This window comes from Sparus aurata, chromosome 6 (genome assembly GCF_900880675.1).
Source record: "Sparus aurata chromosome 6, fSpaAur1.1, whole genome shotgun sequence".
Classification (NCBI taxonomy): Eukaryota; Metazoa; Chordata; class Actinopteri; order Spariformes; family Sparidae; genus Sparus; species Sparus aurata.
The window spans coordinates 38914656-38928258 of record NC_044192.1 but is presented as its reverse complement, the minus strand read 5'-3'; the positions used below and the strand labels follow the sequence as shown (position 1 = coordinate 38928258).

General features: G+C 39.8%; 1 protein-coding gene across 1 annotated transcript in view; it reads right to left on the bottom strand.

Moving 5' to 3' along the window:
* The window catches only part of LOC115583392 (receptor-type tyrosine-protein phosphatase gamma-like), a 225393-nt gene that overhangs the window by 157616 nt on the left and 54174 nt on the right, over positions 1 to 13603 (bottom strand). Inside the window, exon 4 of the mRNA XM_030420177.1 lies at positions 10791 to 10886. Coding sequence (XP_030276037.1) covers positions 10791 to 10886 — 96 coding nt within the window. The remainder of the gene's footprint in view (positions 1 to 10790; positions 10887 to 13603) is intronic.

The following is a 13603-nucleotide window of genomic DNA, read 5'->3' as shown; positions in this document are numbered from 1 at the left end:
GCATAACTGCTGAGGCTAATATCTACTCAAGTGGTGTGCACTGTGCAGAATTGGAAGCAGCTCAGTGGTCGTTAGCAGTGTCGGCATATACTGCCTAATTACCGTCATTGGGGGTATTGGATTTAGAGCATAATGAAGTAGTATGAGGCCTCCTATGTCTTCAAAGCAAACATTTCATCATGCTGTTCTTACTCCTGCTGAGCATCTCCATTTTGACACTGCTACCTTTCAAGTGAAGAACAGCTGAATGCAATATCCGATGCGATAGCCGTGTATCACCTGACATTTGAAACAACCCATATCTGCTTGGAATTAAACATCTGCCAGATCTGTGACAGCCAACCACAAGAACCACAAAACAATGCAGATGAAATCCTATTTTTTTTTCAGCAGTCCAAAGCTGCAGTCATAGCAGTGTTAACAGTTCAACTCTCTGAATGAGCTCCACACAGATGTTAGCTAGCAGAGATAACTACAGTATGCAGCACATACATTTACATGTAGGGCATTTAGCAGATGCTTTTGTCCAAGTGACTTACAATACATTTGTCACAAGAGAGAAACCACGACATATCACCGTCGATGGAGTAAAAAGAAATATAGAAACAACTGTCAAGCTCTCATCTGAGGATCGTAACTGCTAGAAATGCATACATTTTTCTTGGGGGGGGGGGGGGATTCTCTCGCTGGAGCGTGTGGTCTGACCAGTGTTTGGAGGTAGACAGGTGCAGGTAGACATACATGCTGCTTTCAGCAAACTCCTTCACTCACAGAGAGTTGAAGGAGAGCAGCTCGAAAACATTAGAAGCTAAACCAGAAAAAATAATTTTCTTCATAGAATATGATCCAGTTTCACCAAAATCAGTAATAGTTTGTGCTGTGTCTGATGTACTGTCATAAAGCGTTACACACTGGAATCCTACCCTCTCACCAAAGTTCCATTGTGCAGAAACAAGCGATTTAGGGACGGAGTGGCAGAGACAGAGAAACTCACTCTCCCTATTACAAGTTACTGAGTATTAAAATAATTGTGAAGTTAGTATTTTAAGGTAAAATTGTTACATTGCGTTGGATTAAAGACTCCCTGCTTCCGATGCTTCATACGCTTGTTCAATATATCAGTTAATAAAATCAGAAAAGCAGTGGTAAAATGTGTTTATATTCCACCTTTCCACTACTTTTTCTTGTCTTGATAGGCTTTCGTGTCAGTGAGAACAGTTTGTATGCCTCACAATGTAGAGTTATGATGTTATGAGTTATTATGTCCAAGAAAGCTTTTCCTCCTTTTTTTTTGGTTTTGCATCTTACTTACTATTCTCTCTCTATATTATTAAATGAGACACAGATGCCCCAAATCATGTGAAATGAGACTCGGTGGCACCTCTTAAGGAGCAAAAAGTGGAGTGGTTCCGTGTGATTTGCATCCCAGCTGGGCTTTGGTTTTGCATGTCTCGAACAGTGTGTGGCAAATACTGAGCCATGCAGCGCTGTAAATAAGCAAATAAAAAGGCAATGATAGCTGTTTACAACTACCATCTATTTCAATAACAGGCTGCGGCGTGATGCAATGCTGGATCATAAAGGCGTGATTCCCAAGCTCAGCCAAGCTGATGAGGCCAATTTGTCCTGTAATGCCAGTGTGATAATTTAATTAATAGATGACACAGAAGCAACAATTTAGTCTCAGCAGAAACACACTGATGGACACGGAGGGATGAATGAGGAACACACACAGAGAAAAGGACAAGCAATGCACTAACCATTTTCAACCACAAAGTACTGCATACTTCCCTTTTCATGTATAAACATACAACTCATTTATAATATTTTCTTTCTTTCTCATTTCTATGGAGTGTGTGTGCGACTGCAGTAGCACAGCACAGTCTTGCAGAGGACATATCTCTCAACAGGACTCAGTCAGTGCGTTTACATGACACTCAAGAAAACCGAATTACTGTGTTTGTCTGCTGACTGTCTGACTATGATGGGATCATTAAGATGCATGTATACACCTTAGTCTGACTAAAATTGGACCGGATCGGATTTCTCATAGTCGAATTAATGCACCCAGATTATTAGATTGATAGTCGCATTACTCCTGCATGTATACGTTCCAGCGGATCGGATCGGATTTTGCGAGATTTTTCCCCGGGGCCGTGAGCCGGAAGTAGACTGATGGCGGCAGTGGCGGCGGCGTCTTTCCTCTGAAATCACCGCAAGAAAGAGAGAAAGAACGCCATTGTGCATCTAGTTTGTGTAATTATCATGTACACCATATACGGAATGTACACAGATGTAGCTTCGTCTCGCTCTTCGTACGCCATCTTTCTTGAATGCCGAGGCAGCTGGTGACGTAAAGAGGTCAGCCGGAGGTGTTTCTGTTACCACTAGTTGAAATGGGTACAGCGCCACCTAGCGTACCGGGGTATGACATGCTCCGGCCCAATAATCCGATTTTCTCACCGGCATGTATACTCGGATAATTGCAGTTGTCTGATTGAGTAGCAGAGTCGAAATATGGCTGTAATCTGACTAAGCTGTGCATGTAAATGCACTGAGTGTCAACACAAGCAGAAAAAATCCAAGTCGCTCTCTCACACTCACATTCGCACAAGCACACACACATACACGGACACACACACATGCATGTACACCTACACACACACACACACACACACTCGCACAAACGTAAACACACTAACACACAGACATACACTAAACACACACACCCAATTACACACAAACACACACACACACACACACACACACACGTGCACGGACACACACACACATGCATGTACACCTACACACACACACACACACACACACACTCGCACAAACGTAAACACACTAACACACAGACATACACCAAACACACACACCCAATTACACAATTACACACAAACACACACACACACACACACACAAAGGCACACAGACATACTGCCTCACTGAGTTAATGTACAGCAGATTATTTTACTCACAAGGTAAAAACTGTTCAAGTGATGAAACTGCACCATTCAAGCACACACTTTGTCAACATACAGTGACATTTGCATTTTAACTCAAAGCAAAAACTATTGGAGTGATAAAAATGCAAACACTTGTTTTTTTACACACATATACAGGTCTTCATAGATGTGTGTATGTGTGGTGTGTTGAGATGAGGAGAATTTTGCAAACATAGATGATATCATACAATCTGAATTAATTATTTCTTTCACATCATTTATTGTATTCACTCACATACATAGCTTGAATCTGTCTTCTAAGGTTCCAAAAGACAATCCAGTACATGCGAGCAGGGCAAGGGAGCAAGAAGAACCAGGATGACTGTGAGAAAAGCCATGCACACTCCTCTTTGCATAACTTGTCAAGATCTTTTTGTGGGAGCCAAGCTATTGAGGGCATGTGTTCAAATCAATCTTTAAGGTTACAAGCTGCAACTGCATGAAATCATCAGGTTCAGAAGAAATGTGTGCTTACTGCTATATCATAAATCAATAAGGTGGTGGAAGGAAAGCGAACTGAAGGAACAGATATAATGGCTGTACAGTATGGAGGACCAAACCTGACATAAGTATAAATAAATAAATAAATGCATAAATGCATAAATGCATAAATAAATACATAAATAAATAAATAAATGCTCAAATAAATGTATAAATAAATAAATGCATAAATAAATACATGCATAAATAAATGAATAAATAAATAAATGCTGAAATAAATGTATAAATAAATAAATAAAAGTATAAATAAAAGAATAAATGCTTTTTATTTATTTATACATTTCTGTTCACCTACATTTATTTATTTCTGTATTTCTGTTCACCTACATTTATTTATTTCTGTATTTCTGTATTTCTGTTCACCTACATATATTTATTTCTGTATTTCTGTGTCCATATGTAAATGAGGAGGTAGGAGGTCCGAACCTCAGTCAAGAGCATGATTGGTTACAGGAGTGTGCTCGATGAGGGTCTACTACTTCTGCCTTACTAGCAGCGCTGATGTTGCTGGCTACCAGCAAGCCCGCTCAGCTAACTGTTAGCTGCAGTTATTGACATTTGTTCATGTAGCTCTGGTTTAGTTATGAATTTGACTGGCGTTCATTTTAACTTGCGAGGGTCCCAGGTGTGCTGGTGGTGTGGTTTGAGAATCCCGTCTGGAGAGAGAGGGGTCCTCAGCCATATCTGCTAACCAGGAAAAACATTCTGCTCATCGCTCCAAGTCATGTATATGTGTATTCTAGACGAGCGCTACAGAGCACAAATCGTCCAAAAGTGCATGTTGTCGGTCTCATATCTTTGTCGTGAATGTCTGTACTCTCAAATAACTCATGGGTGGAACAGGCTGAGGCATTTGTTCACGCCGAGCGGCTCGAGAGCGGCGTGGAGACCCCTTTTAGCTCTTATGTTAGCTGTTAGCTGCTCGCTGTAGCGCAGCGTCCAGGCTACCTTGTGACACCGGTTACCATCGGGTATTTTTCATTCCGCACTGTTCAAATGGTCGCTTAAAGCCATCGTTCCGAGCCGCATACATCGTTATTAAGCTGAAGCTAAGTCAGTGTGAAAACTGTACACTGTCATACAGCCTGCTGGTCAAACAGTCTGCAGAGTACGTTGACATCCAGCCCGAGCTCAGCGTGAGGTCAATCAGCTGTGGCAAATCGTGAGACGTCCAGATCAACCTGTGATACAAACACCAGTAGCGACAATGGTCCATAGGAAAGCCCAGACATGTATCTCGCTCTCGGTGGTAACATGTATCAACAGTTAACCTGGACGCTACGCTCTTAGCGCTACAGCGAGCAGCTAAAAGCTAACTAGCAGCTAACTGCTAACAGCGGTGTCCACGCCGCTCTCGAGCCGCTCGGCGTGAACAAATGCTTAATACTGTTCCACACGAGTTGTTTAAGAGTACAGAGATTCACGAAAAAGATATGAGACCGACAACATGCACTTTTGGACGATGTGTGCTCTGTAGCGCTCGTCTAGCAGTGGTTTGCAAGTCGCAGCCCCGGCTTCTCCATGTGGATAGAAGTGTTCAAGCCACGTCAAAACGAATACACGTATATGTTTTTCCTGGTTAGCGGACATGGCTCTCCAGACAGGATTCTCAAACCACACCACCAGCACATCTGGGACCCTCGCAAGTTAAAATGAACGCCAGTCAACCTGTCACACTGGTCGAGGCCATTAAGCTAATTGGAGCTGTTTACAACGTTACAGAGAGCGAGGCTTGAGATCAGGAATCGTTTGCTTTTGTCTGGCTCTCCGATTTGACCAATCATGCTCTTGACTGAGGTTAGGACCTCCTACCTCCTCATTTACATATGGACACAGAAATACAGAAATAAATATATGTAGGTGAACAGAAATACAGAAATACAGAAATAAATAAATGTGGGTGAACAGAAATACAGAAATAAATATATGTAGGTGAACAGAAATGTATAAATAAATAAAAAGCATTTATTCTTTTATTTATACTTTTATTTATTTATTTATACATTTATTTCAGCATTTATTTATTAATTCATTTATTTATGCATGTATTTATTTATGCATTTATTTATTTATACATTTATTTCAGCATTTATTTATTTATTTATTTATACTTATGTCAGGTTTGGTCCTCCATAGTACAGGAGGACAAGTTACCTGTCAGTAAAGGTAGCAGATTGGCAGCCTGTAGGTATAGAAATACGTATAAGCCATTAGAAACACAGTACAGTGTGATTAGCTCATTTTCGTATCCATAGCAACATGAAGCAGTGCATCCCGGGAAAACTGAGTAAATTCTCTATGTGGCCAATCGGTCAATCAAATTTCATTGGCAGCACGACACGCCAATCATCTGGTCCGACTTTAATAGAGCAGTGTAACACCAAGACACTTTGTAAGCGATTGTTTGTAGCGTTGGTCATTTGTTGATTGTACCAGTTGTTGTGGTTGAATCTTGAAATGATCTGCATGAATCAAATCAAAACAATCTTAGCTTTCCAATGGTATATGGTCTGAGAGCCCACTAAACTGGAGACTGCGTAGCTGTGGTTGTGTTGTTATGGTAATGGTCCAATTGTCATTGTTTATACAACATAATGGCAATGTTTTTTTTTTTATAAAATCAAAGAAATGTAGTCAGATTGATTTTATTTAGAAACCTTGCTAAAGAAATCAAGACAAGGAACCTAGAAATGTTTCCTTTCCATTTAGATTTCCAATAACCTGTAGGGTGTCCTGATTCCTGTTGGCATTGAGAAGTGTTTGGGCTACATGTCCCCCAAACAGGGTTTTCAGAGGCGCCCTTCAATGCTGCGAAAACGTCAGAATATGTATATACATTCTTTTGTTTATAACGAGCATATAACAACCGCTTTACTTTTCTGATGTCTTGGTACGAACGGTACCTTTTCTTTTGTATATTTTCACAAACACAGGGAGGACTTGGTCTGAATATAGTTCTGTCTTTCTACTCTATTTCTATTAATTGTAGGCTAATTCTTTTGTTTCATAAATGCACCTAAACATGGCATCAATGAAATGGAAATGCAAAGTTCAAGTACTTTATACTGGAGGTATAAGTAGCCCACTACAGAGTTGCCACATCATGTGAAAATATAAATGAATGCTAATTTAAGCCTTTCAATAATCTTGACTGGCTAATTTAGACTTTCTAGGATGCATCACCTTCATTACAAATATGTCTTGCAGCTCCAGACAGATTCTTTGGGCAAGGGACGGGGCAAAATTGGCCATTTTTGATAGTAAAGGTTGCTGACCCCTGGCCTAGACAATATATAGTTAAGACAGTACTCCTCAGAAGGGCTCATAGTTTTAAAGCAACACAATGATCAGTGAAACACATTGGTCTTGAATATAGTCAGTGGGCTTGTGTTAACATTGTATAACCACCAGGCAGCAGAGCTAAAGCTCAGTGTTATAATTTACTATTTTATACATTAATTTTTTTTTTTATGTTCATGTTATTTATAGTATAGCCTCCTTATTTTGGTCTCAATACTGTACAAATGGACCTAACTAAAAATGTGTAATATTATAGCACATATCTATGAATTGTGTGTACCAATCACATCAGTTAAAAAAAACACAGAGTCCCTGTTTGTGCAGAGAGTTGGCCAATAAAGCTAATTCTGATTCAGAAGTGATGCCTTGTATGAACTGTAACATATGACAGCTTAATTTCAGCAGACTGATAGGTAACAGCTTCAGTAAAAGAGAAAAAGAGGTGTTTTTATGATTCAGTTGACGCATATGCAAATGTGTGCAAGTGTGTGCATATGTTTGCACAAGACAAATACGGAGCCTGAGAGCAAGGGAGTGAAAGAGAGACTACAGACACAGACAGAGTGAGAGGGACTGAAGTGAGAGGAGGAAATATTAACCAGGAGTTAATGGTCCAACTAAAAGCCCACTTATATAATCGATGGCCTTGACTGAACATTTTATCCCTGCCAATTGAGAGTGACAGAGCTGACAATAATCCCAGTCCACCCACAGCTCTACTCAACAGGCCAGAGAGGGCTTTATTGGTGGCCGAACATTGATGTACAGGTTTTACAGCTCATACTTACACCTCATCACAACACTCCAACGAAGAAAATCAGGGTTTTTAGCCTCATAAAACTCACCAGAAATTCTTTAAACACGCTCTGAGGGTAGTATGCAACCACATATACTGACCTCTGACCCTAAATCTGATCCTCAGAGTAGGGGATCATTAAACTAACCTAAATCACAATTCAGACTTTTTTGGCTGAACTTCCGGCCAGCCCGACAAATGCAGTAGTCTGACTGCGCAGGCGAGTAGCCCAGTGATAAAGTTAACAGGATTCCCCCCTTCTTATAACTTTAGAAACAAATAATGTTGTACTGTCACACACTGCTGTCAAAGAAGCTTAGAAACAAAGAGGATTCTATCTTATAACCTTGGACAGCAAATGCAGTCATTTTAGCTACAACTCAATCCTAGGGAAACATTGGCCTGTGTATTACACTGTGGAGATATCCACTGCTAGGCAGAATGAGGCGTCCCTTCTTGTAATGCCAAGTCTTTCACGAGAGGCGATAGTGAGTCACTGTAGCCCACAGGCGCCGGTCCCGTGGGTGCTTCGGTGCTCGAGCACCCACTGACAACGTTGAGCACCCACTGGCCAATCGGGATGGCTGATCAAAAAAGAAAAAAAAAAAAGAGAATAACCCCTCTCACACAGAGACGCTGCATTAAGCATCAGTTTTGCGAAGCACCGCTGGAATAAAGCACCGCTGGAATAAAGACGAACCACCATGTCATTCACACAGAAAGCTGCGCTGCCGCTCCTACAGAGACGTGACGGTACACGTCATGATGATGATGTCGGGGTGTTTCCCAGGTGTCCCCCCTGTCAATCTAAACCCGTTGACCGTTTATAATGTGTAGTGATTGAGAACCCGCTAAATGACATTATTACATAATCGCCATCAGTAAACAGGTTGCTGCGTGACTCTGTCACTTGCGGGGACGGAGGCTGTTTTCTGGGGGAAAGTTCACTGAAGTCTCGGTTGGGAGGGCTGACCATCGCAGTGATTTCTATCAACACAACCACTTGAGTGAGTTAAAGGTTTTTGCCGGTGACAGACACTGTTTTCTTCGGGCAGAAATGTGAGGAAGAGTTGGTGGGACAGGCAGGAGGACAGATGCTGCTCCGCCTACAACTGCGGTATTTTTTTCCTCATATAAGTTACCAACGAAAGTTACAGTTACTACGTTACTTTTGCTTGGTCATGTAACGTTAAATTAATCATGAGATTAGTAGACTTGTCAAAAAAATTATCGCTAGATTAATCGTTTGAAAAATAAGCTCTAAATAAAAGTCAGTTTGTGACAATCATTACCTTGGTGGTATTCATTTAATTTGAGCACCAAAAAAAGAAAATTATAAAATTGAGCACCCACGGGCAAAAACATAAATCGGCACCTATGCTGTAGCCTCTAGTCTAGCCACAGGAGAGGAAGAAGTTTACAGCCTCAGTTAGTTAATTAGTAAACAAAAAAAAAAGATTGGCAGAAGATCCAGAAAATAAACTTTTATCACCGACAAACAACAGCTTCCAGAAAGTGTCCGCGTCTGCAGCAAAGAAAAGAAGCATCATGATGGGAAGCTAAACAACAGTACATGTTGCAGGGGCGTTTCAGCGCTGGAGACAGCTGTGAGCGAGATAAAAGCTGAACATGCAACTTTTCTTAAGACCAGTAAGTAACATCTAACGTTGGCTGTTTAGTGAATCACAGCTTTAGGGTCACTAATGACAACACAAACTGTAACAGCCAGCGTGAAGTGACTCTTTTCTTGTTACTGTGGCATTGCTTAGACTGAGTTTAATGGAAACTTATACATTACCGCCACACATGAAGATTATACAGATAGCAGTCTTATTTTGACCGACTGTCGGAGCTCCAGCGGCTCGGTAGAGTTTTCCATATTCTTGCTCTGCTATCAGTTATTTATTAACTTTATTTATAACAGGTGACTATAAATTGTAATTGTTTGGACCGAGTAGTAGATAATAGAGAAAAAATTATGTTCATCATATTGTAACTACTTGGCATTACGGATGTGCGGTTGGGAAATTTCACTATACATTTTGAGGATGTTACAAGGGTTATTACGTGTATCTAACTGCAGTAATGACACTGTTAGTTATTGTGCACAGTTAGTTCATTGTGAACTTCCTGCTCCAGGAAACAACAAGGAGCAGCTCTGGCTTCGACACCCATGAAGAAACAACCAGGCCTGCAGAGCTGGAAGAAACTGCTGTATCAAGCATTGGACCAATGACAGTGACGAGTAAGCCTAAAGTGGCTGAAGGTCTCACTTAGTTGTACTTTCTAAACCATGTGCCCTGTGAATACCATGTGGCCGTCTGATGCAATGGCTTTGTAAAGGCTATACTCAGATGTAGGTTACAGTGGTTGTTCAGTATGCTTGATTACACAGACATGTGTTTGTTCAGCCAACATAATGTATATCTCCAAAAGTTTTATTTAGCACTTATTGTGTATGTATCTGAGGAATGGTGAATTTATAGGTAAATAAATATAGTTAACATAGCAATAATTATTTTGGTCTTTAAAACAACTTCCAATAATTAATTTGCATGGAAACAAATGAAATATATAAAATACATTACAAAAAGGGTTTGAACCAAACATTGAGAAGGGGGAAATACTGCCCTCAATTTGTTTGAAGCAGGGGCTGGGAACAAGAAATAGCTCATATACGCATAACAATTTATGCTTAAATCATGCCTCAATGGATAATTAATTATATAGACTAATTTGTATTTTGTTTTAACACCACCATAAACATAACTTAATTTTTGCAACTAACCTTTGATTGATTGATTTTTTCCCAATTTCATAAAATAACTTGACTTGACATGCTCAGTAAAACCTTGAGAAATTAATGACCCAATTACTACTTTGAATTTTAGGAGCAGCTCATTCCTTATTGGAGAATATGATCCAATATCTTCACTCAATGTCGCTGATGACTCCACAGACAGACACTTCACATCCAAAAAGAACCTCAAGACCTGTTCAAGATAATGAGAAATAGTAGTCCACTCTCTCTCAATTTTAGTCGCCTGAACATTTTGGGGGGAACTCTCAAACCATAAAGGTCCGAATTCCACAAGAACAGTCTAAATGAAACTGGTCTTGTTCTCATTCCTCAACAATACACATGCATAAACACAAAAAAACAAAAAAAAAACAGTTATTACCTGAAAAAACACAGCCATGGCTGCAATGATCCTCTTCTCCCTGAGTGCCGAACTGAGGCTGTCAAAGTCATCGGAGTTGTACATGTAGATCTGCATCTGTGAGAGACACATAGTGTTGAAGAGTAAACATTCACATCAAATTTAATTTTAAAGGACACATTATTAAGCTGCAATATCAACAAGTTGTATACTTCATACAATATCTAATAACACTTATGTACTTTAAATAGAATGAGCAAGGTAACACTTTACATCAACATTCATTAATGGATGGTACATTTAAAGTTAATTAAACTTTAGGTCATAGTTAATTCTCTTTCATCAATAAAATGTTTTATAAACCATTCATAAAGCCACAAATGTATGAACATCAGCTGAAACTTCATAATGACCATACAAATAATGTCCATAGATAAACTACATAGTATTTAATAAGCATTTACAAAGTATATAAACATTATTGCAACTTTACAATATACAGTTGCTAAACAGAAGGTTTAGAAATCATTCAATTGTTTGTTAACACTTAAAATGTAATTAATTTAAATGCACATTTATCAATGATGTTGACTGAAAGTGTTACCATGAAATATTCTCTAAAGCCTATGATGACACTACGAGGACGTAGTTACATATAAGATGTTGTCCAGCTTCATGCACATTAAAGAAAAATCACAGTTCCAACCCTGCAAATAGTCATAAATGCTGTAATGCTTTAAAGACATTGCTAAGTGGCAGTTTCAAAATCTTCCTGCAGTGAAATACAGGCAAAACAGAAAGTCTAACTACTGCTCCTGATACACTGAATACCCAGATTTCACATGGACATGATCCACAATGGAATCACAGTTTCTATAGTTCAGTTACTCTTTTATCTCTTTGATTATACCAGTTTTCTCTGAATCATGCCTTCATCACAGCCACTCAGGTTAGCAGAAAATTTAAAGAAAATTACAAACACACCCAATATTATGAAAGTTGCAATACTAACTGTGGATTGCTTGGTATCTTGGCCTCAATATTTAGAGTATTATGTTGTGGATACAGTCTGAGGTAAACAGTCCTGCCTACCACAGGCTGTCCTGGTTCTACATGTGTTCAAAACACTTTGACTAACACATTCACTGCACAGTTTGTGGAGGAAGCAGTCAGCATTCAAAAGCAGTTAGAAAGTGATATGAATATGGCATCAAGTGTGGTCTAGCCCAACAATCATTGCTGTCCACTTTTACATAGAGTTGTAATCTCTTCATATACTGTACTTCTCCCTAGTCATGGAGACATTCCCCTTGACCTTTTTCCTCTGCTGTTTGGATTGTGCTGCCGAGAGACACACTGGATTTAAATATTCTCTGCTGGGAGTAACGCTATGTTTTAATAGGATTTGGAATTGAAGAAAATATCCAACAGAAGGGAAAAAGAGAGACTTTACAATTATTTTCTTTGAGATTTTCCCAAAGTACTTGAGCTAAAGCTAAGCTGAACAAGGGGCAACATCTGGAATCAACAGCTAGAGGCTTGATATACACGAGAAATGAAAATAAGCAGGTCTTAGCTGAAAATGAAGAGAAACACGATTTATATGTAACTGTTGCTGCAGTGGTACATTGTACCTCAACAAAAATATCAAGCACTTCTCCTTTGCCAAGACAATCTATCCGCCTGACAGGTGTGGTATACCACGTCCAGCAGACCTGCTGCCTGTTAATTTCATGTACAATGCATACTGGATCATATGCCTTATGCATATCCTACCCTGAAAACAATTTTCGGTGGTAAAAGGCATTCATCTGTCTCCACTTGCTCCAACTGGACTATTGTGTCAAGCCTAGCTACCTTGTGAGTGTCGGCTTCTGTAACTGAAAAAATGCAATGGACAGAGACCAGAGATTTCATTAAGACGATGACAGGTGTCATTACTGGAAAGAAGACTGCAACACTGTGAGTAAACTGCTGAGCTGCATTTATACTCTAACGTTCACCGCAATCACCATGTTTGAAAAATTCAAAATTTTTGAATTTTTGAAAGCAGGAATCTCCTCTGGAATCGGGGTGAATGTAAAAAAAAAAAAAAAAGAAAAAAAAAAAAAGCAAAAAAAGGGTGTGATGACCTGGAGACAATCCTTGTGTTGGCCCTAGCGCAAACTGGCAAGAGGGGTGCCCTGAGAAATTGGAGAGGGAAGTACTGTCACCAGTCATTTCATCACAACCAGGTGTCGAACCCATCATACCGGTTCTGATCCAAGAACAACAACACTCTTTCATGGTGGATACAGGTGCCACATACCCATGCATTGGGAAAGAAGGCTCTGGACTCGCCCTCTCAAATTCATCTATAAAGACAAAAGGCTTCTTTAGGAATTCACAGGTAATATCCATCACACAGCCTGTCCCAATGCTGATCACTGCATTAGGTATCCAACTTGAAACAATACTGGCTTACATGGGAAAACTGGATAAGACAAAAAATGGGAACAGCCCACACACCAACATTGCCATTGCACTGCACAGTGATGTATGACAAGGACCAGAGTCACACGGACTATGAGGGTACCTGCCCAGTCTTGCAGCTCCTGGTCCACTAAAGTATTTAACAAAACCTAAGATGCAAAAATGCAATGCAAAATTGTTGTGAGTGGTGAAAAACTGTGATGGGACAGAACTATAGCCAGGCAATGTGGATATTGATTCATAATTTCACCAACAGACTTAAACCTTTGGCAGGCCAATTCCCTTTTGTTTTTTTCATCTTTCGACAGGTTATCCCTCGGTCCCACTGCTGGACTTTAATTCTACCCAGATAGTAATCACAC